Source organism: Sceloporus undulatus, chromosome 2 (assembly GCF_019175285.1).
Source record: "Sceloporus undulatus isolate JIND9_A2432 ecotype Alabama chromosome 2, SceUnd_v1.1, whole genome shotgun sequence".
NCBI lineage: Eukaryota > Metazoa > Chordata > Lepidosauria > Squamata > Phrynosomatidae > Sceloporus > Sceloporus undulatus.
The window spans coordinates 92,235,025-92,260,133 of NC_056523.1; the positions used below are offsets into that span (position 1 = coordinate 92,235,025).

The 25,109-nt window shown below is 41.5% G+C and overlaps 1 protein-coding gene across 6 annotated transcripts; it reads left to right on the forward strand.

The window, feature by feature from the left end:
- The first annotated feature begins 3,446 nt into the window (after nt 1-3,446).
- LOC121921617 (zinc-binding protein A33-like) lies at nt 3,447-24,793 on the forward strand. 6 transcript variants are annotated; one of them, XM_042449938.1, is made up of 7 exons: nt 3,447-3,510; nt 4,999-5,273; nt 8,751-8,846; nt 18,893-19,126; nt 21,592-21,704; nt 23,617-23,732; nt 23,823-24,793. In XM_042449938.1, exons 1-7 carry the CDS (start codon nt 3,486-3,488, stop codon nt 24,365-24,367), a joined length of 1,404 nt encoding a protein of 467 aa, XP_042305872.1. In that variant the 5' UTR covers nt 3,447-3,485; the 3' UTR covers nt 24,368-24,793. The 6 variants fall into 6 exon arrangements, with proteins under 6 accessions (XP_042305872.1, XP_042305877.1, XP_042305874.1 ...); XM_042449943.1 differs by having other exon boundaries at nt 21,592-21,611; XM_042449940.1 differs by having other exon boundaries at nt 8,754-8,846.
- Nucleotides 24,794-25,109: the final 316 nt, after the last annotated feature.

Consider the following 25,109-nt stretch of genomic DNA (forward strand, 5'->3'; position numbering starts at 1 on the left):
GATGACACAATTTGATGGTGGGATCCCAGTTGGTCATGTTAACCAAAAATGTTTGTAAGTAATGGGATCTCTCCTTATCATATAGACAACAATTGAACAGGATATGTATAATGTCCTCTACAACTGAAGCTCCACAAATACATATTCTTTTGTGGTATGGTATTTTTTGGAATCACCCTGTTCTTACCATGGGGAACTCCAAACATTGCCAAGGGTTTTTCATTCCTACTACTTTCAAGCTCAGTTTAAATTAATTGTGTGAATTAATAATCTGAAATGAAATGTATATACTCTGGGTATTTGCATTATCCCAAAACCAGCTAAGATGGCTGATGCCAGTAAACACAACTATCATTTCCAGGGCACAGATTCAAGAGATAAAGTGAGAAGGAAACACTTTTGTCTGTAACTCCTGAATAGTATTAATAAGGAAAGCTTGGTAAAAATGGGTGAAAATCAGTTTCTGAACTGTTGTATTAGTCTACATGTGGCATGTGATCAGTGTGAGTGGTGAGAAGACACGAGAGAGAGGGAAACCTGGGATATTTTAAGAGTTAGATACAAATCTAAAAATATCCAGGGAAAAAAGAACAGGAACCTCTTGATACAAACAGAAACTTTTTCACTTCTGGATGAGCCCTCTGAATAATTTATATTCCACTCCCTTCTATATTTCGTCCAAGTAGGCTCTAACTTTCCAAGTGTTGTTGGACTCCATTTCCCACAAAGGCCAACTGCTGGAGATTGAAAGATGTAGTTTAGAAGCATCTGGAACTGACCAGTTCCCTACCTCCCACCCTAAGATCATATTTTCAAAGTTCAGCACAGACTTCCCAAACCCTTTAGCTATCTGCTACATGAGCGTGTAATTTATTTTTAATTTGAAAACAGCTATGCAGAGACAGCGTTCTGAGCAAAAGCTACATTTTTTTTATTGAAAGATAAATATTTTGCTTTCACTAGTTTGCTTGCAAGGACTGGTAAATGCCTGTTTTGGCCATTTAAGTGCAATGTTCATCATTCGTATAATTTCTTTGCCGTAAATATCTCTGTTTGTACAATATAGCCTTTCAAATGTTTAGAGAAAGTGAGACAGCACATTAAGACAATTATATTTAAATATTCAATGTAAAAATGTGTATTTGTGCAAGTGACTTTGAATTATTGACAGAACTTAGAAGAACCATAGGCGCATTACAGACGCGCAAAAAGTACATACTAGGGTTACGAAAGAGCGTTCTTTCTTGACGCCCTAACCCTAGTACGTACCTAGTACGTACAAAATGGCAGTGCCCATTCTACATGGGTGCAGCCATTGAGACGTCACGACTGCGCCGCCTCCAAACGGAGCAGCACCGAAGTGACGTCCTGGCGCCGTGCAAGGGCTCCTTTCAGGTTTGTGTCACTTGGCGCAGCCTTTACACAGCTGAGGCCCCGATCCGGTGAGGAAAGGGGCGGGAACAGGCCGTGCCAAAGTTACCTATGTAGTATGGAGTCACCAATGATGCTATGATGCAGAAAGAGGGGATTTCTTTGGAAATCACTCTATCCAAAGATTCACTTCTATGTGTGTGGGGGGCAGGCGGTGGGAGAGAGATTTTCAGATCTTAAGCTGAAAGTGCACAGGAGGCACATGTACATAATGTACATGATCTCCCACTATGTGTGTGCATACACACACACACACACATATATATATATATATATATATATATATATATACTCGTTCCTCCACATTTGTGGCATTGACTTTTGTGAATTTGGTTATTCATGGATTTTATTAATATGTTCTCTCTAGGAATATCTAGGTCCTCCAGGACAACTCTATGGTCAACTCTAACCAAAGTCGCACTGAAGGACCTAGAGAGGGCACTCCACTAGGCATTTGTAGCTCTTCCATTGCAATTCTATGCTCAATGTCTGGCAGATGGTGACCACAGAGTTGCGCTGGAGGAACTAGAGAGATTCCTAGAGAGGTGTTTTCTCAGGTAAAAACGTAGTGTTTTTGTTATTTGTGGTTTTTCCACATTCACGGGGGTCCTGTGCCCCTAACCCCAGCGAATGTGGAGGGGCATAAATCAGCATAAGATTTTGATCAATGACAATGATCAGAGGATGGCAAGAGCAAACTCCCTCTGAAGAAACTTGCCAATAAGATCTCATGATAGGTGTGCCTTAGGGTCGCTGTAAGTTGCAAACTACTTTAAGGCACACAACAATAACATATTACACTAGTCTTTGTATACAATGGGCCCTTGGTGTCCACTGGAGTTTGGTTCCAGGATCCCTCCCTGCAGATACCAAAATCCATGGGTGTTCAAGTCCCATTAAATACAAAGGCATAGTAAAATGGTGCCCCTTCTATAAAATGGCAAAATCAAGGTTTCCTTTCTGGAATTTATATATATATTAACTATTTTCAAGCTGTGGATGCTTGAATCTGTGGATAATAAGTCCATGGATATGGAGGGCTGACTGTATTGTGTTTATAATTCAAAGATACAGCTGTGTTAGTCTGTAGAATCAGTACATAGAGAGGTCTTGTAGCGCCTTTGAGACTGACTGAAAGAAAGAAGTTGGCAGCATGAGATTTTGTAGCCTAAAGTCTACTTCCTCAGATGCATTTGGTGGAGTAGAAGCCAGGTACAGACATACATATGCCATTGGTATGTGACATCCTCAATGGTGTACCAATGGCTTATATATGTCTGTGTCTGCTTCCTCTCCAAATGCATCTGAGGAAGTAGACTGAAGTCTACAAAAGCTCACACTGCCAACTTTTCTTTCAGTCTCAAAGGTGCTACAAGATCTCTCTACGTACTGTGTGTGTGTGTGTATATATATATACTGTATATATATGTTGTACTGTATATTGTTAGCATATATATTTTTATGCATTCTAGTATTTTAATTTGTGAGGTTTTTAACTTTTTAAGATTGTTTGTTTTTAAACATGTACTGTTCTTCTACTGTTTGTGCTTGTATAGATTTGTACTGTTTTTAAACCGGTTGGCAGCCGCCTGGGGTCCTTTTATACTGGGGGGAAAGTGGGGGGGGAAGCAAGGGCAAAAACTCCCTCGTCTGAATAAAGTTTCCAAGAGGAACGCACACCACAACAAAAAAGAACACCACCAAGAAGCCCTGTATAATTTCTGACCCACAGCAGGAGGAGGACAGCCCCCCCCAAAAAGGGCGGGAAAGTGAGGGAGACAGAGAAAGAGGCCAAGACGCCCCGCCCCCTGGCGCGAGCCCCCAAGCGCCAGCTCAGCAATGAGGCCTCGCGCTCAGGCACGCGCCCAGGTCCTTCTGAGGGGCCCAGCGCAGGGATTGTCCCTCAGCCACCAATAGAGGGCGGGAGCTGGGCGGGGCTCCCTCCGCCAGTGACGCTGGTCCGATTGGACTAGGTGCTTGTCAATCAAGGTGGGGGCGGGCGTGTTGTATGGTGTTGGGTGGGCGGGGAGCCCCAGGAGGAATTTGAAGGTTCGATGGGCTCCATTTCTTGGTTCCTGAGTGAGAAGCGGAGCTGATTTTGTTTGTTTGTTTGACGGAGGCCGCGCGCACCTCTTTCTGGGGTCTTCGGAGGAGAGGGAAGTTGGGGAAAGACGGCGAAGGTATTCCTGGGCTGCATCCACACTGGGGAAATAACCCGGTTTGGCACCGGTTTAAATGTGTCTTGGCTCAAGGCTATGGAATTTGTCGTGGGCCCAGAGCGGAGCAGAGGGCCCCACAACAAACTCCAACTCCCAGAATTCCATAGTCTTGAGCCAGACAAAGAATTAGAGCAGTGCCAAGCCGGGTTATTTCCCCAGTGTGGATGCAGCCTTCGTGAGGCTCAGAATGGAGGACAAAATGGCAGATGCGGTCTCTGGGTGTATCCACACTGCAGATTTAAAAGCACTTTGTCACCGCTTTAAGTGCCTTAAACCTATGCTACAGAATCCTGAGGCTCTCTCACAGACCCCACCAAACTATAAATCCCAGGATTCATGGACTTGGCGGTTAAAAGGGTGTCAAGCTGTTTTAATTCTGATTTGAAAGAAGACCTAATCTGGGGAAATCAGAATAGGAAGAGATCTTGTGGCGCCTTTGAGGCTTAACTGAAAGGAAGAAGTTAGCAGCATGAGCTTTTCCTAGACTTAAAAGTCTACTTCCTCAGATGCATACCTATAAACGCTCATGCTACCAACTTCTGTATTTCAATTACGTCCAAAACACACCGCAGAAATAATCCAGATTGAGACCGCTTTAACTGCCCTGGTTCAATGCTAGGGAATTCTGGGAACTGTAGTTTTGTGAGACGTTTAGCCTTTTCTATCAGAGAGCTCTGGTGCCACAACAAACTACAATTCCCAGTATTCCCTAGCACTGAGCCAAGGCAGTTTAAGCAGTCTCAAACTGGATTATTTTTGCAGTGTGTTTTGGACCATAGTCTCAAAGGTGCTAGAAGCTGCTCTTCCGATGCTGCTTTCAATTCTGCAGTGTGGATACACCCCAGGAAGGTACCTGCTCTACAGGTTCCATCTTAATAGCTTCCTTGCAGCCTGTTGCATGCATCTCAAGAAGAGCAGCACCTGGTGAATTTCTGGCTATGTTACCGCTGTTAGACTAGAAGGTTTTCATAGGAAATAGCCAACCTTGCCATCCTTTCCTAATAGGATTCTTCCTGTGCTTTTATCTGCAGGCAGAAAAGCAACAGGTGCTGCCTTTTTCCTTGCTGCATCTCCATATTTATTTATTTATTGCATCTTTTGAATGCTTTCTTTAACACAAATGCAGGTATAAGTAACAGAGGCCTTAATACTGGGGGAAACTATGTACAAGTGCAGAGGCAGATGCTTGTTTACTGTACCTGCCAAATTTGGAAGACAGCCAGCCATTGAACTGGCTTGTTTTTCTCAGTGTGTTGCAACCATAGGGTTCTGTTATCATGCAGGATAGGAACAGGGATCAAGGGCCTGTGCTTTTGGGGACTGATAAACATGTTTTGTGTCTGTGCAGAAATGGCCCACAGTTGCCAGGAGCAGAGCCTTCGGGAAGAGCTGACCTGCGCCATCTGTTTTGATCTCTTTCGGGACCCGGTCATGCTGGACTGCATGCACCATTTTTGCCAAGAGTGCATCCAGAGCTACTGGGACAGTTGCTCGGATGTTGCCACCTGCCCTCAGTGTCGGCGTGAGTTCCCTACCCGGTCTTTCCGCCCCCAGTACCTTGTTTCTGGAGTAGTGGAGAAAGTTAGGAGGTGCACCTCAGAAGAGCATAGGAGAAAAGTACAGGTGAGCAGCTTTTCCTAATAGCTGAAGGTATTGCCCTTTTTTTCACAGAACTGTCCAGTGTCCCTTTCTCAGTTAATTTTGAACCTCAGTACCTAGCAGATTTGTCAGAAGTACCTAAACCACTGATGGCCAGATTTAAATTAGGAGAGCATTGCAATTTGATACGCAGCAAGAAATACCAGATATACTAGAAAACTTGTCCATGTTGACCATCCAAAATCCAAACAACAATAGTTTTATTGGCCAGCCAAAATATGAATTTTGTGAATTTTCATTGGCCAGTAAAGGTATCACAGTTGTGGGGATTGGATCTTATTGTACTTAGAGATATGTAAGATATACTAGGAAGTGTTTTGTGCAACTGAAGGATTTAAAAGAAGTGTGAGATGGGCATATTTGGGTCAGTAGGAGTTTTAAAGAAATAGAAAAGCCAAAAGGTGAAACACGGTCAGCCCTCTATATCTACAGGTTCTGCATCCATAGATTCAACCATCCAATTAAAAAAATTGTAATTCAAAAAAGCAAGGCTTGATTTTGCTATTTTATATAAGGGACACCATTTTACTACCCCATTGTATATAACGAGACTTAAGTATTCTCAGATTTTGGTATCCACATGGGGGATCCTAGAACCAAAGCCTCAGTAGATGTATGGTGTTTTCTTGAAATGTTTGGGTGCAATGTTTAGCAGAAGATGGAGGCCTCTCTTAATTCTGATATCATATGATCTCCCCCTTCAGCTTCTAAAACTAAGGTATATAGCTTTTTCAGTCAAAGACTTTGATAAACACTTGGGTTGCCAACAGATGTCATTGGGCTGTTTGGAGCTCAGTAGACACCTCTTCTTGCCTCAAGTAATATACCCTTCTCCTGATTTTAGCTTTCTTGCACTTTTAATCCACAGGTCAGTTATATCTTCATCTTCCTCCTTTTTAAAACGGCTTTCTATTGTCATCACAGCATTTTGTTTGTGACTTACTGGCACATTACTTTTGGATCATATCTTAGATCAGCAGTTCAGAGTCTACTGATACTAGACAAACAAAAAGTTAGGCTGGGGTGGAGAGGAAACCTGTGACCCTGAAGGTATTGCAGAATTACAGTTCTTATCATGGTTGACTATGGACAACACTGACTTGGATTGATATGTGTTGTCCAAAATGTTAAGCAGAAGCAGACAACTGATGGGTCCAGATCCAACTTTTCTATCTTGAGACCCTTCCAAGGTCTGCATGCTGTACCATAAATGCAAAGAAACAAAACAAAACAACCCTACTGTCCAAACATGGAAGTACAGTCACCCCTCTATTTTCACGGACTTCAAATCCATATCCCTTGCCCGTTCACGGGCGGCAAATGGAGGTGTGTGCCATCATTTAAGCCAATGGGGCTTGAATACCAGCGATTTTCATTCTTGCGGGGGGGGGGGGGTTGTATCCAGAATGGATCCCTCGTGAAAACGGAGGGGCTACTGTACTTAGAAGCTCACTGCTGGTTTAGAAAAAAATGAATTTTTAAAATTTTGAAGGACTTGGGGGGCTTCAGTCCATTTGAAAGATGAATTGCTGATCATGGAGGCTTTGAGGGAAAGCAGCTTTTTGTTGTCAGAACAAGGTGGCTCCGAATGGGTCAAGTGCTGCAAAACCAGCCTCAGGGTGGGGGGTTGTTGTCCCAGGGGTGCATGTTGCCACCCTGTTTTAGAGACCCAGAGTTTCCCTACTGCTGCCTAAAGCATGTTGAGCCTTCTGATGTAGGTACAGTTTAGGAGTCTCAACTTTTGATGGCTCTGAAAAGGTGCACAGAGATCACTCAGTGGCCCTTGGAAGTGTTATACTCTCCTAACATACTGATGGATGAGCGATAATTGGCATGTACATATAAAGGGGATGGGGGAATATCAATTGGTTAAGTAGTAGTAGTAGTAGTAATAATAATAATAATAATAATAATAATAATAATAATAATAGAGTTTATTTATATCTTCCCGCCTCTCCCAATTGGATCGAGGTGGGATCACAACAGAGATGAAAAAATACAATTAAAACATTACAATATTATTATCACACAAGGTAAAACCACAGTTAAAAACATAAAATCAACAATCTTGGGGTCAGATGTTCTCGTTTCATACAGAAATAGTCTGTAATTCATTGAAGGTCAGGTGGGTATGCACGTCGAAAAGCTCTGTCTTAACTGACTTGCTGAAAGTTTCCAGGGATGTAGCAAGGCGGATTTCCTCTGGGAGTCCATTCCATAGTGGGGGGGCAGCTATACTAAATGCTTTTTGGGAAGTAGAAACATTTAGATGCTGTTATCTCTAACAATTTCTTCCCATTTGTTCTAAGAGTGTGGGGCGGATTGTATAGGGAGATGCGTTCCCGTAAGTAATTCAGACCCAAGCCATGTAGGGCTTTAAAGGTAATAACCAACACCTTGTATTGTGCCCAGAAGCTAATTGGAAGCCAGTGTAGATGATGATTTATTTATATTCTGCCTTTTCCTTGCAGAATCAAGGCAGATTACAAGCAAAGGTAACAAAAAATACAGATACAAAGTACAAAATAACCCCCCTGTCAATTAAATCACAGCAAACAATATCAATAAATTAATTATACAAAAAGTCAAAATACATAATAAAGAATACAAAATACAAAAAAATACATGGCATAACATAATAATTCAGGATACATGATACAGCATAATAATTTAAATGACAATCCCCAACTCTCCCCTGGCAGCAAAACAACAATCAATTATCAATTACATATCTAAAATAGTTAAACTCTGGGCTGGTGCAACCAAGTGTTCCGGGGGCATTGGAGCTAGCATAAAATACTCTGCCTCCCTCCTTTGCATCCTTTTCCAGGCTGGTGCAGCCGGGGGGGGGGGGGGGGGGGGGGGGGGGGGCGGGTAGCAGTGGAAGGCAAGGTACAGTGTTGGTGTGTTGTTGAAGGAAAAAAAGAGAGGAAAATGGCATTATATAAGAGATAGTGGACTTAGTAGAAGTAGCTTTAGTAATGGTATTGCATTTTTTCTTCAAGGAACTCAGGGAGGTGGACTGTCCACATTGTTGCAATATGCCTTCACATTGACTCCAATTTATGGTAACCCTTTTAAGATATTTTCTTGATAAGACTTACTTATTCCAAGTGAGGTTTCCATTTCCTTCCTCTAAGGTAGAGAGAGTGTGACTTGCCCAACGCCACATACTAGGTTTCCATTGTTGAGCCGGGAGTCACCCCCAGGACTCCTGGAGTCCACCACTCAGTCTGCTATACCACATTGGTCATTTTTGTTTATAGTAAGTCTTTATGGTAAGTTGGGCTAAGAGAAACCAACCAGCCCAAGATCAGTTCTCCCTGCTCTAAAGGGGACACTATCCATCAAACTATAGTAGCTCTTAAATGTATACATAAGAACATATTGTAGTCATAAATGTAATGCTTTTATTTCTGTGCACTTATCTTCCATGATTAGCAGCACCTTGAAGAGGCACTTCAGTCTTTCCACATGGAGCATGAGAAACTGATGAAAATGAAGCTAGGGGCTGAGGAAAAGATCTGCAGCTTGCTGGTAATGGCACTTTCCCCCATCTCCATATACATTCACAGTTTTTCTTCTGTGGCAAGCTTTGTTTTTCAGTGGCATACTTTAGATGAAGCACAATGTTGACCCTCAAGAGGGAGGATAACCAAAAGGCTAAGAGATGGACAATATGGTTGTTTTGTTTTTTCGCTACTTTCAAAAAAAAAGTGTGGAAGAGATCAGCTAAAGAAAAGAGTGAGCTAAAACGGGGGTGGGGAAATAGTAAATTACCAAGGTTTTGACTTCAAAGTCTAATTCAGTCAGCAGGGCTGTTGTAAGAGTGCCTTGCTGTTTGTGAGCTTCTATTTTAATGGTCTCTTTAAATCACAGCCAAAAGATAAAGCAGCCAAATAAATAATGGTTGTTTCAGGGCTGGCACAAAGCAAGCTAATCATCTGCCCAGATAATCATTGATCTGCTAAGTCACCTCAGCAGAAGGAAAGATTAATACCCCTAATTGCAGAACTTGCACAAAGGAGGCTGAGCAGTAGGGCAGTTACTGGAAAGAGTATGTACACAGAGAGAGAGAGCTCTTCGTGCCACTAAACCTCAGCAAAGTATTTCAACCCCACCCCCGGAATATCAGGCTTACAAGTCAGATTTTTACTTGGTGAAATTGAACATATTTCCCTTGGGAAAACCAGCAAAAGGTCTTTTAAACAATAAAAGGAGGCTATGGAGGACAGACTGTTTTATTTCTTCCCCATTGGTTGTTGAGAAGTAAGCAAAGCAAGTTGATTTCTTGTTCTGTAACATACTCAGTCAATGACAGAGCATCCACAGGTGAGCTTCTTGTGAAGATCCTGGGAGTAGAAGGGAAGTTTAGTGTGATACTAGTGTGACTGAAGCTATTCATACTCTAGGGAAGGCTCCACTAAATATTATTTATTTATTCAATTTATATGACTCCTTTTCCCCAGTGTGGAACACAAGGTGACTCACAATGCTAAAACAAGATCAGCTTAAAAATCATAACAATAAAAATTAAAACACAATTGTAAATCATCACATTAAAACCATTAAATGTTTAAAATCCATATAAACATTGTGTCTCAAATATTTATTGAGTTTTGACATTTAAAACAACCAAAAGTTCTTTTTAGATTTATATACAAATTATAAAACAATTTCCATGTACCTGGTGGTCTCTAAGATACATTGGAGCACAGCTGCTATCAGCACCGGCCAGCATGGCTGCCTGTAAACCCAAGAAAGGCAGCTTCCTTATACGATGTCAGACCATTGGCCCATCTAATCCAGTATTGTAAACTTTTACAGCCAATGACCCTCCAAGATTTCAGGCAAACTTGTTTCCCTGGTATTCCTCAGTATTCTCCTACCCAAGTACTAACCAGAGTCTGCTTAGTCTCTGAAGTCAGACAAGACTGAATGTGTTGAGGGTCATTAAGGATAACATGGTGGCACTGAGATAGTCAAGGCTGTCAAAAATTACTGGAAGTATGCACCTCTCCCCATATACATTTGCACATGACTCAGGTCTAGTGGAGGGACCCTCTTCTGTGTCCCATCTGTGAGTGCAATATGCTAGAAGGTCTTTGTGTTGTGATACCCTGGTGGACCAAACCCAGCATTAAATATAATCATAGAGATTATAAGGATGTGTTGGACTCAGATAATCTTACCTGCAACTTAAAAGCTTCTCTCCTTTCCTCTTGTTGTATTTAAGCAGGAGTTTATTTTCATGACTTGTTATACTTTGGGAAATGTAACTCCTTGCATTGCTATTTACTTTTAAATCATTTTTTATTTCTTAACACACACACGCACACAACCACACACAACATTCGACTTGATAAGAGAATGGCATAAAACTTGTAACATTCCTGTTAGTGTCCTTTAAATGTAATTTTAAAAATCCCTAGAAGACTATTCATTACACAAGTATAGTAACTTTGCTTCCCACTCAATAAATTACTTTGGAAATCTGATTTTGTTGCTTTTTCATTACCAGAAATGGGACCTTTTTGCAACTAGCTATGTTGCTTGTAGCACATTACATCCAAAGCTCTAATCTTCAGAAATAGGAAAGTGTCCCATGACCACTTCAAAGGTAGCAGTTGTCCCACATGGGCATTCATGTATAAGAGAAAGTGGACAGCCTATATGCATTTTCTCCCATTTGTTCGTTGCTTCCTTTCAGTCTATGTGCCTATGCTGGGAAGCAAAAACTAAATATGTAGTTTCCATACTAGAAAAGGAACAAGTAGATAGGTGATATCTGATAAAAAATATTTCATTTCCATGTGTAGATTCAGCTTTGTAGGGTATGAGTATGTGAAGCCCGTATTCTTACTGGCATTGCTATGGGGTAAGACCTTAATGCGCTTAGAAGATGTGTTGAGTTTGGATGAAGGGCAGGGTATAAATAAACCAATAAAATAATATAGAAATTTAGGAAGATGCCTTATACAAGGCAAGACTGTTTGTCCATCTAGTCAGTTCTGGAACTGACATCATCTCTTTAAATTACTTACTGTTTGACCCATTAAAAAATAACTGGAGAGACCGTGGTTGGAATTTGAATCCTTCTCATTGCAATGTAAGTAATTTCCCACCAGACAATCGATCCTTGCTCTGGGAGAGAGGTCAGCAGATGTGTGATTTTATGGTGGTCAAGCCAGAGTTTGTAGATGCCAGTCCTTCAAGGAGAAGGTGGTGGACTGTCCTATCCACTTTTGGCACTTCAGGTTTTGAGGAAAAGTCTGTCTTTTCATCTTGCCCATGCCATAGTTCCATGGCAAGCAGACTAATTGAAAGTTGGAAGTCTGCACAGAAACATTGAGGTAACAGACATCAATTGCTATCAACCAGTGGTTTGTTGGCTAGAGTCCAAACTACACTAAATGCCTAGCTAGATCAGCTGGCTAGTTCTGTGGTCTTAGCACCTTAAGGATCATTGGCACAAAGGACTATCTGAGTTGTGTTTTTCATTCATGTCATTTCATTTAGCTTTAAGATTCAGAAGAATGTACTGCCAAATGCTAATTGAAAACCCTATCCCACAAATCCTTCCCCTCAAAAAAAATCTTTTTATCATTCAGAGAAGAGAAATTTGTTAGTAAGAGGCATTACGTACTTCACTATATAAGCAGTTAGTGGAGCATAATAAGCTAGTTAAGTAAGTCCTATGAAAGAGTGAGATGGTTCAGCGATGACTAAAAGCAGCTAATATTCAGCCTCAGCAGGTGCAACCTTGGGAGAGCTGCCAGCCTATGATTGAACGAGCATCCCTGTATTGTATCTCTCATTCTTTCCTGTTTTCATGCTAGAAAAAAAAATTCCATATGGAAAGATATCATGCCTTTGAAGATAACATTCTCTTGGGAATCAGCTGTACCTTTTCTTTAGGGTTCAGGTCTCTAATGCTGTTTCTAAGTTGGTGCCTTTCCAGCAACACTCAAGCAGATGCAATGCAACAGTTTGCTGTCAAACAACAGTTGGGAATGCTTAGAGTTATGATATTTAAAAAACATCCAGAACCTGTGACCAGATACCCTCAGAGTTGAAACAGAATAAATTAAATCAGAGACTTCATATAACCCCCTATCCCCATGTCCTGCTTTTAACTTTATTTTATTTTGCAGGTAAGGCCATAGAGGATAGATATCAAAGCACCTTTAGCCCCTAATTACTAACACTTCTGGGAAAGAAAAGGCACAGGTAGGCGCGTTTCAGACCACTGAAAAGCGGCGGCCTGCACCCGCCCCTTTCCCCGCCGAATTGGGGCCTCGGCGACCAGAGCGGCAGCCACTGAGGCCCCTATCCGCCGCTTTCCAGGCCACTTCCCCGAGGCCTGGAAAGGGGTGCCCTTGGGGCTTCAAGCCCCAAGGACACCCCACGGCGGTGGGGAGGAGGAGAAAGGGGCCGCTTGGCTCCTTTCTCCCCTGCGTCGCTGGGCGCAGCCATCTAAAGGCTGCGCCCAGCAACGCAAACCTGGAAGGAGCTCCGAAACGGAGCTCCTTCCAGGGCTGCGGAAAGGGCGCACTAAGCGCCCTTGTGCGGCCCCACTACGTAACAACCGCGCCGCCCCGTTTAGAGGCGGCGCGGTCATGACGTAGTAATGGCAGCAGCCATTCCACACGGCCGCCGCCATTTTGTGCACACTCCGCGCGCGCTAGGGTCGAAGGTGTATGGAAGCGCTGCTGCTTCCTAACCCTAGCACGTGCGGAACGCACACTTTTAGGCCCATCTGTAACGGGCTGTAGTAACATTTACTGTATGTGAAAGAAAAATTACTCAAGTTGTGCATAGACTACTTTTGATGATTGGTCACTGTGGAATTTGCTTCCCTGGAATGTGGTTGTTGCCATCATGACAGAACACAGGGGGTTCATACCTGTCACTCACAGAGAACTGGCAGAAAGGCATCTTCTATGTTTTTGTGCTGTAGCAGCACTTCCACTAGTGCCTGATTTTCTTCCTAACTCTGAGTGACAGCCTCTTCAGAGTTCAGGATTTCTTGAATTAGGGAAGTAATGTTACCAAATCTGCCAGTCACTACCAGCTTAGACTCAGCCTATTACTCCTGTCTTCCTCTCTTTAGACAAATTAGCAAGTAGTTGAGCATTTAGGCAGATAAACAAGAAACATTCTTGATTGTACACATACAAGTGATTCAAGAAGTTTATTGAGACATCCCAACATAAGGGAGAAGAGAAATGTGAAAATTTATCTTAAGGAGGGAAATCATTAAAGATAGGCTTGGCTTAGGGTCGCCATAAATCGAAAACAATTTGAAAGTACACTAACACCACCAACAAGAAGAAATTGAGTTTGTCAGTGAACATAAGATTTGAAAACAACTGAGATGAAATATTTACTTTTTTGAAATTAGTGAAATGCTTTTTACAAATAACAATATTCTTTGCAAGTCATTACAGGGAATTCCTAAATCTGAAATATTCCAAAATTGTCCACATGGGTGGCAGAGATAGTGATACCTGTGCTATGTGATGGTTCAATGTACAGTAACTTTGTTTCATACATAAAATTAATTAAAATATTATTTAGAGTTCAACTAGTTCTTGACACGTAAATAGGATAGACCCTTTGAGGTTAGAATCTGCATAATCCTTTCAAATAGGAGTGTGATGGTAGTAAGGTGCCAGGTATCTGTCAGGAAAGTTGGAAATTAAATGACACTGCCACCTGAAGATGACATATCTTTGTTTATTATGTTTGTGTTTATTGTCCAGTCATTTCCAGATCTCTGGCCATTCTTTACCCTGGAAAAATCTACTCCACATTTCTGAAAAACTGCCCCAAAGACCTGGTTTACCTTATATAAATGGTTTTTTGGGCTATTCTAATTCAGTCTCAGTTGAAATCAGGCAGACACTCGGTCAGCTTTCAGTTAGACTACTCAGCATTGCTAGCTAACTCAGTTCCAGGTAGCAATCTGGGCACGATCCACTCTACAGCCTTCCCCTGCTTGGAGAGCCACCTCTGGAACCGGTAACATATTACCCTATCCTCTCAATTGCCATCAGCTCCTACTTGTACATTGTTAGTTCTTGTATGTATGTGTAAGTGATTACCTTTAAGTGAAAGTTGATTTTCCCTTGATATAAATAAAACTAACTGATTTGGAACCTGGCTCTGGAGTTTTGAGTTTGGAACCGATATGCATAGGCTAAAAGTCCTGGTTAGAGTTACCCTAGCCCTCCCGCTGCATCCTATTGAGCTAAATTAATTTCCCCATTGAATTCAGTATCTGGGTGCCATCTTGGGTCCCCCTGCAGTTTGGGTAACAGGGTCATAGTGTATAATTGTGTAGTGTAAAATGGTCCCTGATACCTTGGCTACTTGTTACTCCTTAGCAGAGTCTGGAAGTAATGATTGGCAAATAATGCTGTTATCTGTAAACTGCCCAAAGCATTTGGGGCCTCATACAGGTCTTATTTTCCCCTCCAAAACAAGGAGTAACTAGATACTCCCTGTTTTGAAAAAAGGAAGTCCTCTCGATGCCTTAAAGTTGAGTGTGCCTCCCCATGTTACTTACCATTCACAGTAAAATGGCCAGTGGGACCTCCCCAAGCTATATGAAGGTGAATTTGTTTTTCAACCCACCAATAGCAGTGTGGGCAGAAGAATGAAGCTCTTCAAAGGCCTACCATAGTTGTTATAAAGAGTATTGTTGTCTCTTTTTGCTTTTAAAAGGCAGGGTTTTTTTTTTCATTTTTAAAATCAATCCTAAATTCCTCTCCACAAATGAACCAGTAATACAGTGATTAATACATAGTTAGAATGTCCTTACAGCGTTAATGGTAATGCACTGTTTTTTAGAGGTTTGCAACAATTTATATAACAAAATTATTTTAAAAAGTAACTTTCCAAGCTCTTCCTGTGGGGCAAAGCGTCTCAATGGTCCTGATGGCAGCAGCGAGAAAGTTCTTCCCATCTGCTCTTCAGTCCCAGGGCAAAGTAAAAAACGATAAAGATTCCTTAATTCAAGCTGGATTGTGCACTGTTGTGGGAACATGGATGAGCTGTGTGTTGGTATAACTTGTGGGAGACATACCATAATCATAGTATTATTAAAGTGAGAGTATAAACTGTTTCTAGACACAGTACTATTAGCACCTGGAGGCCTGGAGCAACTATTGAAGAAGATCAAAGAGGAAAGTGCCAAAGTAGGCTTGATGTTAAACATTAAAAAAACAAAAATAACAACCATGGAATAATAATAACAACAACAACAACAATAATTTATTTGTATCCTGCCTCTCCCAATGAACTGAGGTGACTTACATAGATACACATATTATAGCCACAATAAACAAAATAATCTAAATTTAAATCCCTTTTATCCCCTTAAAAATCCAAAAACTAAAATATAACAAAAACTCACACAGTAAAAACATTAAAAACCATTAAAACAGGAGGATCTACAGAGTTTTTTGTGGGTTTTTCGAGCTATGTTGCCGTGTTCTGGAAGAGTTTTTTCCTGACTTTTCGCCAGCATCTTCAGAAGATGCCAGCCACAGATGCTAGCGAAACGTCAGGAAGGAACTCTTCCAGGACATGGCTGCATCCAGAAAAACCCACAAAAAAACTATGGGTGCTGGCCGTGAAAACCTTCAACTTCACATTCTACAAGAGTTCATCCTAGATAATGAGAAAATTGAAAAAGTTGAAGCATTCCCATGCTTTGGTTCTAACATTAATCAGTCTGGAAACTGAAGTCAAGAAATTAGAAGAAAGCTATGAAAGAAACTGACAAGTTCTTAAAGAGCAAAGACATATCTTTGAAAACTAAAGTGAGGCTAGTCCAAACCATCATATTCCCCATCACTATGCAGATGTGAGAGCTGGACAGTGTAAAAAGCCAACAGAAAGAAAATAAATACTGGAGAAGAGTGGTGAGGATACTATGGACAGCCAAAAAGACAAACAAATGAGTTCTTGCGGAGATCAAGCCCAAACTATTCCTGAATGACTAAACTGAGGCTATCGTATTTTGGCCACATCATGAGAAGGCATGAATCATTAGAAAAAATGATGCTAGGTAAGACAGAGGAAAGCAGAAGTGAGGAAGACCACATGCCAGATGGATGGACTCAATTAAGAGAAGCCAAGGGTCTGAGCAGAGCAGTGGAGGACATGGTATCTTGGCGATGTCTCATTCACAGGGTCACCATGAGTCAAGGTCGACTTGAGGGCAGTTAATGACAGTAATCTGTTTGCATCATCAAAAAGACTTTGCTGCTTTCATTGAGCAAGCCTCACTTATTGACAGTGAGTAGCAAGTAATGTGCACTTCAGTAAGAGTAATTTGAATTAACAATTAGCTGTAATCACACATAATACATACTGGTACTTATTACAGAAACCAACCACATTCAATGTGCAGTGTAGGCCTTTTTTTAAAAAAGGGAGAAGGAGAATCAAATAATGAAAGGGAGAGAGAGAGAAGCTAATACCAAGGCTGTTTCTGGTGCTGTTGTTCATCAGTATTATGGGCCTTTGTATTTAGTTCTGGTCACCTTGTCCAAAAAGGAACAGTGGGAATGGAGGAAGGAGGGTAGAGAAGGACAATGTGGAGGATTAGTTCTTTGTCAGGGCTTCTTTGTGTCTGTAGTGAGTTCCAAAAGAGCTAAATTGCCATGTTTATTGGTTAGATATAAAAGAGGGGCAATGGAATAAGGGCCATAATGAAGGCGTACAAAATAACCCAGTGCTATCAAGAATACAAAAAAAAAAGGCTTCCATTTGTTCCTTTCAACAAGAAGGTAACAACAGCCACTGAGATGAAAAAGGCAGTCAATTTTAATCTAATGGGCTTTAGGTAGCATATTCCATTGTTTATATCTATTTAATTTGTTTTTTAACTGTTCTTCTAAATTAGCTTATCTACATCCTAGACTGTCTTGCTGTGAGGCTATTTTCAGAGTTGGTGCAAGATTCTTCAGGGCATGTGATCTCCACATGCCACCCATATCCAGAAGTCAGTATGAACTGCTCTCCTTCCCATCTCCACAGCAGGAGAGAGAGGCCATCAGCGGTTCTACTCATCAGGCATTGGACTCCCCAGGATCTGTGTTGAAAGAGCTTCAAGCTCTTTCAAGTTTTTAGTAGAGGAGCACTTTAGATGTTAAGAAACAAGCCAGTCATTTCTCCTGATGCTTCTGCATTTATCCACCATCTACAGACACAAGGCCCTCCATACTTACACAACCCTAGCCCTCCATACTTACTCAAAGGCTGGAGTGAGAGGCAAGAGTTTTGGGGAAGGAGAGACACGCACAAAAAATGAGCAGCTGTTTCTTTTCTTTAGACTGCCTCTCCCCAGGAGGTTCCGGGGGGGGGGGGGTGAGAACTTTCTTACTTGTAAGGAAGGAGGGATGAAAAATGTTTCTTATGTGTAAGTTAGAAATTTTAGTCAAAAAATTGATTAAATTGACTAAATTTAGTCGAGAAACTGAGTCGACTTATCCAGTGTAAGTGTTATTCTTTAACTCATTAAAAAAAGAACCACCCAAAGACAAGAGTATAATCTGTCCTGGAAGCACTGACTCCTCTCCTCTCTACTCATCCATCCAGCCTTTAGAATGAGCACAAACAGTGTGCCTGCTGGAATTTTGTAAGTTCTTTGGCATTGTTTTGCTTTGCTTCATCCTTTAGATCCTTTGTTTGGCCTCAAAACATGCCCTCAACTTATACATGAGGTCAACTTATAATCGAGTATATACCGTATTTCTGTTTGATAAAAGACTGAAGATGGTTAACAGAAAATAGGGAATACCAAAATGAGCAAACAGAGCTTTTTAATTAAAGGCTTTTTTGTATGTGGAACAACAACTATTTAATAATGGCTAATCAAGGATTAATCTATCTGTAATGCTGTAGCTATTGCTGTATTGCTCTTCTTGAGCAGTATCAGCAGTGATCAATAAATACAACAAAAAGGGTCACAAAGACAAGACTGATCTGTTTAAAATGCTTGGGGAAATAGAAGAGTGTTGATATGCTGGAAATATTATTGCAAAATTACATGTCTGTAAGGACATTCCACAAATAAGAAGCCATGAAAGCAGTGGAGAAAGAGACCATAAGAAGGAAGCTTCTAATTAAAGTTGCAGTAGCTTTTAAAAGTTTAATTAGGACTTTACTCTGTCATTATATTTTCAGTGAGAAAACTCAACATAAATTAAGTCTGAAAGTAGACATGACCAAAATTACAAGTGCAGTGTTATAGATGTAAACATCTACATTCTTTCGAAACAGTTTATAAGTGAAGGATAGCAGTTCCAGAATAAATGGCTAGTGTGAAGTCAACCCAGTTGTAGCAGCACAGATTCCAAAGAAGGGTGCTGAACGATGGTGGCAAAGCGTTATGTAAGAAGGATTGTAGGCTGCACTTCTCTTGAGCAAAGCCCTGCTGTCTTTTAACTGTTTTCCATACATGTCTGGCTCAGGATTCTGCTTTGAAATACAGATAGTTCTGTGGATGGATTTTAATGTATTGCCTTCACGCCTCTTTCTGCTGTTTCTTATTGTTAATACATCTGCAGAAAACATCTGGTGAGTTGAATTCAAAGATTCGTGCAGCATTTGAGCATCTTCATCGTATCCTTGACAAGGAGGAAAGAACTGTACTGATGGAACTAGCACGGGAGGAAGGACAATGGTTGATGAGACTGGAAGGAGACTCTGCACGACTAGCAGAGAGGATGTCTGATTTAAAGAAGAACATGGAACATATACAGCAACAGATTGACAACCTAGAGATTCCATTGCTTTTGGAGGTGAGACTGATTGAGTTTGAAATACAATGGGAGGGGCATGTAGCTTGGGAATTGGGTGTCAGAGCTAGACTAGCAATTTACAGCTTGCTTTCCAAGTCATATACTCTAGTCATATCATTGGATTGGACACCAGGAGAGCCAGCATGGCATAGTGCAGGAGTAGGCAACCTTTTTGAGCCGGGGGCTCGGTTGCTGTCCCTCAGACAACTGGGGGGCCGAAGCCAATAAATAAATAAATAAATAAATAAATAAAATTTTAAAATTAAATAAATAAATAAACCGGGACAAATGTAGGACAACATTTTCAAATGGTGGACACTTTTTTTTTAAAAAAAGTGGAGGACACACAAAAAAATTAAAAATGTTAATATAAATGCATGTTTCTGAGGTGTCTATAGACAATTGCCCCCCTTGCCCCTGTGCGCAAGAGGCCAAAGGCCCCGGCGGCAATTGGCGGCAGGACCAGGCTGGGGCCGGTCCCAAGGCCTCGCCGGGCTGCATCCGGCCCATGGGCCACAGGTTGCCTACCCCTGGCATAGTGGTTTCAGTATTGGACTATGACTCTGGAGACCAGGGTTTGATTCCCAGCTCAGCCATGAGACTCACTGGGTAACTTTGGGCAAGTCATATGCTCTCAGCCTCAGGGGAAGGCAAAAGTAAACCCCCTCCGAACAAATCTTGCCAAGATAACCTTGTGATGGGTTTGTCTTAGGGTCACCATAAGTTGGAAACTACTTGAAGGCACACAGCAACAACAGTCATATCATAATTATCATCCCACCTTTCTCCCAGTATAGGGACTCAATATAAAACAGTACAGTGCACCTGCACCATACACAGGCATGCCATACGCAGCTTTCAGTTTACTCTGAAGCCATGGCTGGGAGGAAACAATGCCACGCGCACACATCACACATGCCGTGCCATATAAACAAGCCCCATTGTTTTTAATTGGGCTCAAGAATACAAATATTTTCCCTTATGCAGGAGGTTTCGGAACAGATCTGCTACATAAGGGAAGGGCCCACTGTACAAATTAAAAACAATACAAAAGCATTACAAAGTATAAACATAAAGTTTAAAAAACAATTTATTTAAAATGTTAAAACATTACACATTAAAAATATTAAACTGTATTAAAACATATACAGTCAACATACAGTATACAAAAAATCATGTATATACAATATACAAAAACTATATTCAATAATATAATCCTCAAATATACTGGTCATACTATAGCTTCTAGTGAGGTTATGTACCAATGTGTCATTTTGTACTTGCTTTTATGTGTATTTATTATAGGCAGAGCTCAGAAAAGTTACTCTTTGGACAATTATTCTTATTATATTATTGTTATTGTATTTATTTATATCCTGCCTTTCTCCCAGTACAAGGACTCAAGGCGGCTTACAAATCTAAAACAGTCCAAGTTAAAACACTATAAGTGTGCAACTTTCAGTGGCCATGCAGACTGGGGATTCTGAAGCTTGTACCGGTAGTCCACAAATTTATTTTTCAAGTATTAGTGACCAATTTTACTTTTACATTGCCTGATAAGCATAGTTCCCTGGGTACTGTGAAATACAAGCATTATTACCAATAATAAAATAGTGACTGAAAACATCACATAATAAAACCAGCATCAAAAAGATGCACTGCCACCTATGAAATAGAATGTTTTTATTTGTTAGCCACCTTGTGTCCCTTTCTGGCAGAAAGAGCATAAAAATAAAATAAAAAGCAGTTCTGAAAAAAGTTCTTAAAATGACTCAGAGAATATGAAGATTGCGCCCTGACACCAGAATGATCATAATGTAGGCACCAGGCAAGCCACTCTGGTCATTTTGTGGCAGCTCACAAGATGAGCCTGAGAAGGTGGTTAGATGGAGAGAAAGGCTTCTGCAGACAATCTCAGAGGTCTAATGGGCTCATAATGGGAGTTGTGATCCTTTGTATAACCTGGACTTGAGCTATATAGGGCTTTATAGGCCAAAACCAGCCATTTGAATTGTGACTGGAAACAGACTGGCAGCCAATGGAGCTGTTGCAAGAAGGGAATTGTGTGCTCCCTGTAGCCAGCCGCATGTCTCCTTTTCTCAAAGATTTGAAAATGATACCACCATGTTAGAGGAATGCTTTGGAAGACACATTCTTTTCTCTCTTACCACTCTCTTGCTACTTACCTCATTAGCCAGGCTGGTTAGAACTGATAGGCTCTGGAGTTCAACATCATCAGGAGCACCACATGTTTCCCTAGCCCACATTTACACAGACTTGTGTTCGTACAGCAGCATCAGCCCAGACCCTTGTAGAATTAGCATCCAGTTGAAATTGTGTCCATAATTTTGTTTTTAATTAGACACATGTCAGCGCAGAGGCAAGAAAAAAGACAGTAGATTTGTTTGAGCAGCTGTATCAGGATTAAGTGAAGTGTTTGTTAATTTCTCTACTTCTTGTTGCAGGTGGAAAGTGTGACAGTTAGGTACGTGTCTAGAAAGACAAGAAGCTGTTTCTCTCTTATCTCACCTGTTCTGCTGCAGTGGAATGTTTGTGTTTTTTTAAGTTGGGAGGAAGAGTGAGTATCAATTCCGTAGCTTTGAAGCACTGAAAACAATCAATTTGGAGAGAGGTTGGTAAGCAGGCTGATTGTGGGAAATGTGGGGAGATAAGTGAGCACTGGGCACTAGACATGGATGGCTCATGGTTGATTGAGCCCTAAAACTGCAGGCACTGACGTTATTTAGTGCAGATTGCAGATTGCCCCATATTTTCTCAAGAAAATGCTCATAGTGGCAGTTGGAGGTGGGGATACTGGTGGGCTTAAGGCAGGCCTGCAAATTTTCCAAGCCACCAGGGTAAATGGAACTATGCAACTATGTACTATCAGCTGCCAGATACTAAACAACTTTTATGTTCTCAGAGAGAACTAGGAATCCTTCAGGAGTCACCATATGTGGCCTAATGGAGTCCATTTAGTTTGGTGACTTGTCTAATTTTACTTTTATAGCTGTGAAAGCACCAAACTGCTCTGCCTGATTACAATGAGTTCACTAGATAATAAACTAGATGCTCTTTGACCTCCCATCTCAGGTCAGTTATAGGGGAGACCCAATGTTCTTATCTGTTCAATAGAGATCGGAAGGCTTGGGGGAAATCACTATTTTCCTGAAGCCTTTTTGTGTTTCAGAAAAATAAGGGAGGAAATTGGATTATGGATTATTGGATTATTCTTACACTTACAGCCCCCCCCCCCCAGCCATACACACACATTTTAGCCACAACCCTATTGGGAATTTAACAATGTGTAAACTGGAATTATGCTTTGTAACTGTGTAGGATCCTCTATGCAGCGCCTTGTTTAGGGAACTCATAGGAAGCACAAAAGTCCTCCAATTCCCACTTACCAGCTGGCAGCCACTGTAATTAGTGGGGGCCTGTTCCCCTGTTGGGAAACATCTGACTTACATTCCCACCCACACCTCATGCAAGCAATCTCTAGCATGAGGGGGAATTGCAACATGGACCCCGCTTCTGCCTCTTCACAACAGAGATAATGCATGGGAGAGGGTGGGAACATCACCTGCTTCCCAAGGGATGGGAAACAGATCCCTATTGATCTCAGTGATTGCTTCTTGGAAAGTGAATATTGTGGGGATGGGCAAAATTAACTTTATATCTGTAACTAAAGTAGTTATACATTCATAACTGCCCAATAAGATTATGGCCTTTATGTCTAAAACAACCTAGTACATAGAATTTTATGGAACAGATAAGTACAGCATCTCACAATGTTGTGATTCCTGGTCTTAGTGAATTTCTTTTTTTTTTTAAATAGAAATGTGCTTTATGTCTGCTTGGCACTTGGAGAACTAAAGGAGACAAAATCATTTTATAGTAGGCCCTTCCCTTATGAGGGGGATCTGTTTCGGATTCCCCGCGTAAGGGAAGTTCCATGTATGCTTACGCCCAATTGAAAACACCACATATTTTACTGTCGCACGGCTTCAGCATAAGCTTGAAGCCACATATAGTGTGCCCACATACGGCACGGGTGCACTATATTGGTTTTCTTCAGTTTGTTTCGGGGGGGGGGGGCCCCCCCCCCCACACACACATGCCTTCATATTTTCTGAAACTGTACCTCTCTTCTCTTAAGACATGGCCATGAGGAGGGCATGATTCAGTTGAAGCTAATGGGAGGCAGATGGTGAGGCTTGTGATTACAACTCTCCAACCACCACCACAACCACTCAGAATACACACTCCTTTCTGTTTGGATTAAACCAATTGCTTACTCCATTTTTAAGAAACTGGGCATTCAGTAATCTGTTAGACTGAACTGCAAGACATTTTGTACAGAATTAGAATAACAATAGAGCATAGAGAGCCTAGCTGAAGAATATTTCTGTTCTTTGTGTTTAATTGTACAACTGTAGAATGTTTTTGCCTGCATCTTCTCTTGCTCAGCAGACTTTTCTCTGCTCCAGGCCAGCCACAGATGTGGAAGCACTGACTACTTTTAGCATAGAGCAGCACAAGGACCTGTATGATGGGCCCCTGCAGTACACATTTTGGAGAAAGATGCTGAAGTCAGTCAGCCCAGGTAAGTTGCCTTTCATTGTGAGAGGCATAAAGGAGTAAGATAAGAAGATTGTAACATCCACTCTTTTCCTATTGCAATCTCTTCCAACAGCTCCAGCCCCTCTAGTCTTTGATCCAGAAACAGCCCACCCAAACCTCATCCTCTCCAAAGATTTGACTGCAGTAACGGAGAGAGAGACACCCCAACATGTGTCAAGAAGTCCAAAGCGCTTCCTGCAGAGTGTGAACATCCTGGGAAAAGCATCCTTTGAGAGTGGGAGACATTACTGGGAGGTTTGGGTGGGCAACAAGACCAAGTGGGACCTGGGAGTGGCAGCACACTCTGTGGACCGAACAGCTAGAGTCAGGCTGTGCCCTGAGAACGGCTACTGGGCTATACGACTACGTGAGGACACTGAGTATTGGGCTGCAGCCACCCCCTGGGTGCGCCTGAGGCCTCGGCATTCACTAAAGAAAGTGGGCATCCTGCTGGATTGCAGTACAAATAAGGTGGCCTTCTACAATGCCGAAGACATGTCCTTTCTATTTGCCTTCCACCAAGCCCAGGCACACAAGTTCTACCCTTTCTTCAGCACTTGCTTCAGTGATGGCAAGAAGAATCAGGCGCCCATGAGGATCTGCCACTTGAATCTGTAGGAAGATGGCAACAGGGTGCCATTGACTGCCTTCTGGACAGGATTCCTGTTGACTTGCCTGTACTCCCAACTCCAGTGATCTTTCTTCCTGTGGCCAAAATTAGAAAATGTTTCTTTGGGCATTTTTCTTTCCGTCTCTCTGCTTGTGAGCTTTTTGTATTTTTAGGACAATATAACCTCTGGGACCCTATGGTCCCCAATTATAAATAACAAATTAAGAGGTATTTATGTCTTGGTGCAAAAAAGATACCCCCCCCCCCCCCCACTAGAGGTTGGTGGGAAACACAACTGTTCTATTTCACAGGAACAATACATCTTCAGTAAGCTTTGTACAAAGAAGATGGCAGACTAATTACAACCAATAGCATAATGAATATATCATAAGACAATAAATAAATGCAAAACATTAAAAAGATACATACCATCACTCTTCTTCAGTGTAGCTTTCACCCCCCCCCCCCCCCCGCTCTCCCTTCTGTTCAATATGTTTTGTTTTGTTATACACAAGAGATTTCTACTCTAAAAATATTCCTACCTGGTGGTTTCTTCCATCTGCATGACAATAGAAGCAGATGACACATGGACCAAAAAAATGGAGGATCCACAATAAAGTTGACTAAAGTCAAAGAAAGACATGGGAGAGAAGAATGTTTTTCTTCAGCTCTTCATCTCCGGTCTTACAGATTTTGTTGTTGACCCACACATGACAATATAGAGTTATGGCTCTGGAGAACACTCGGATT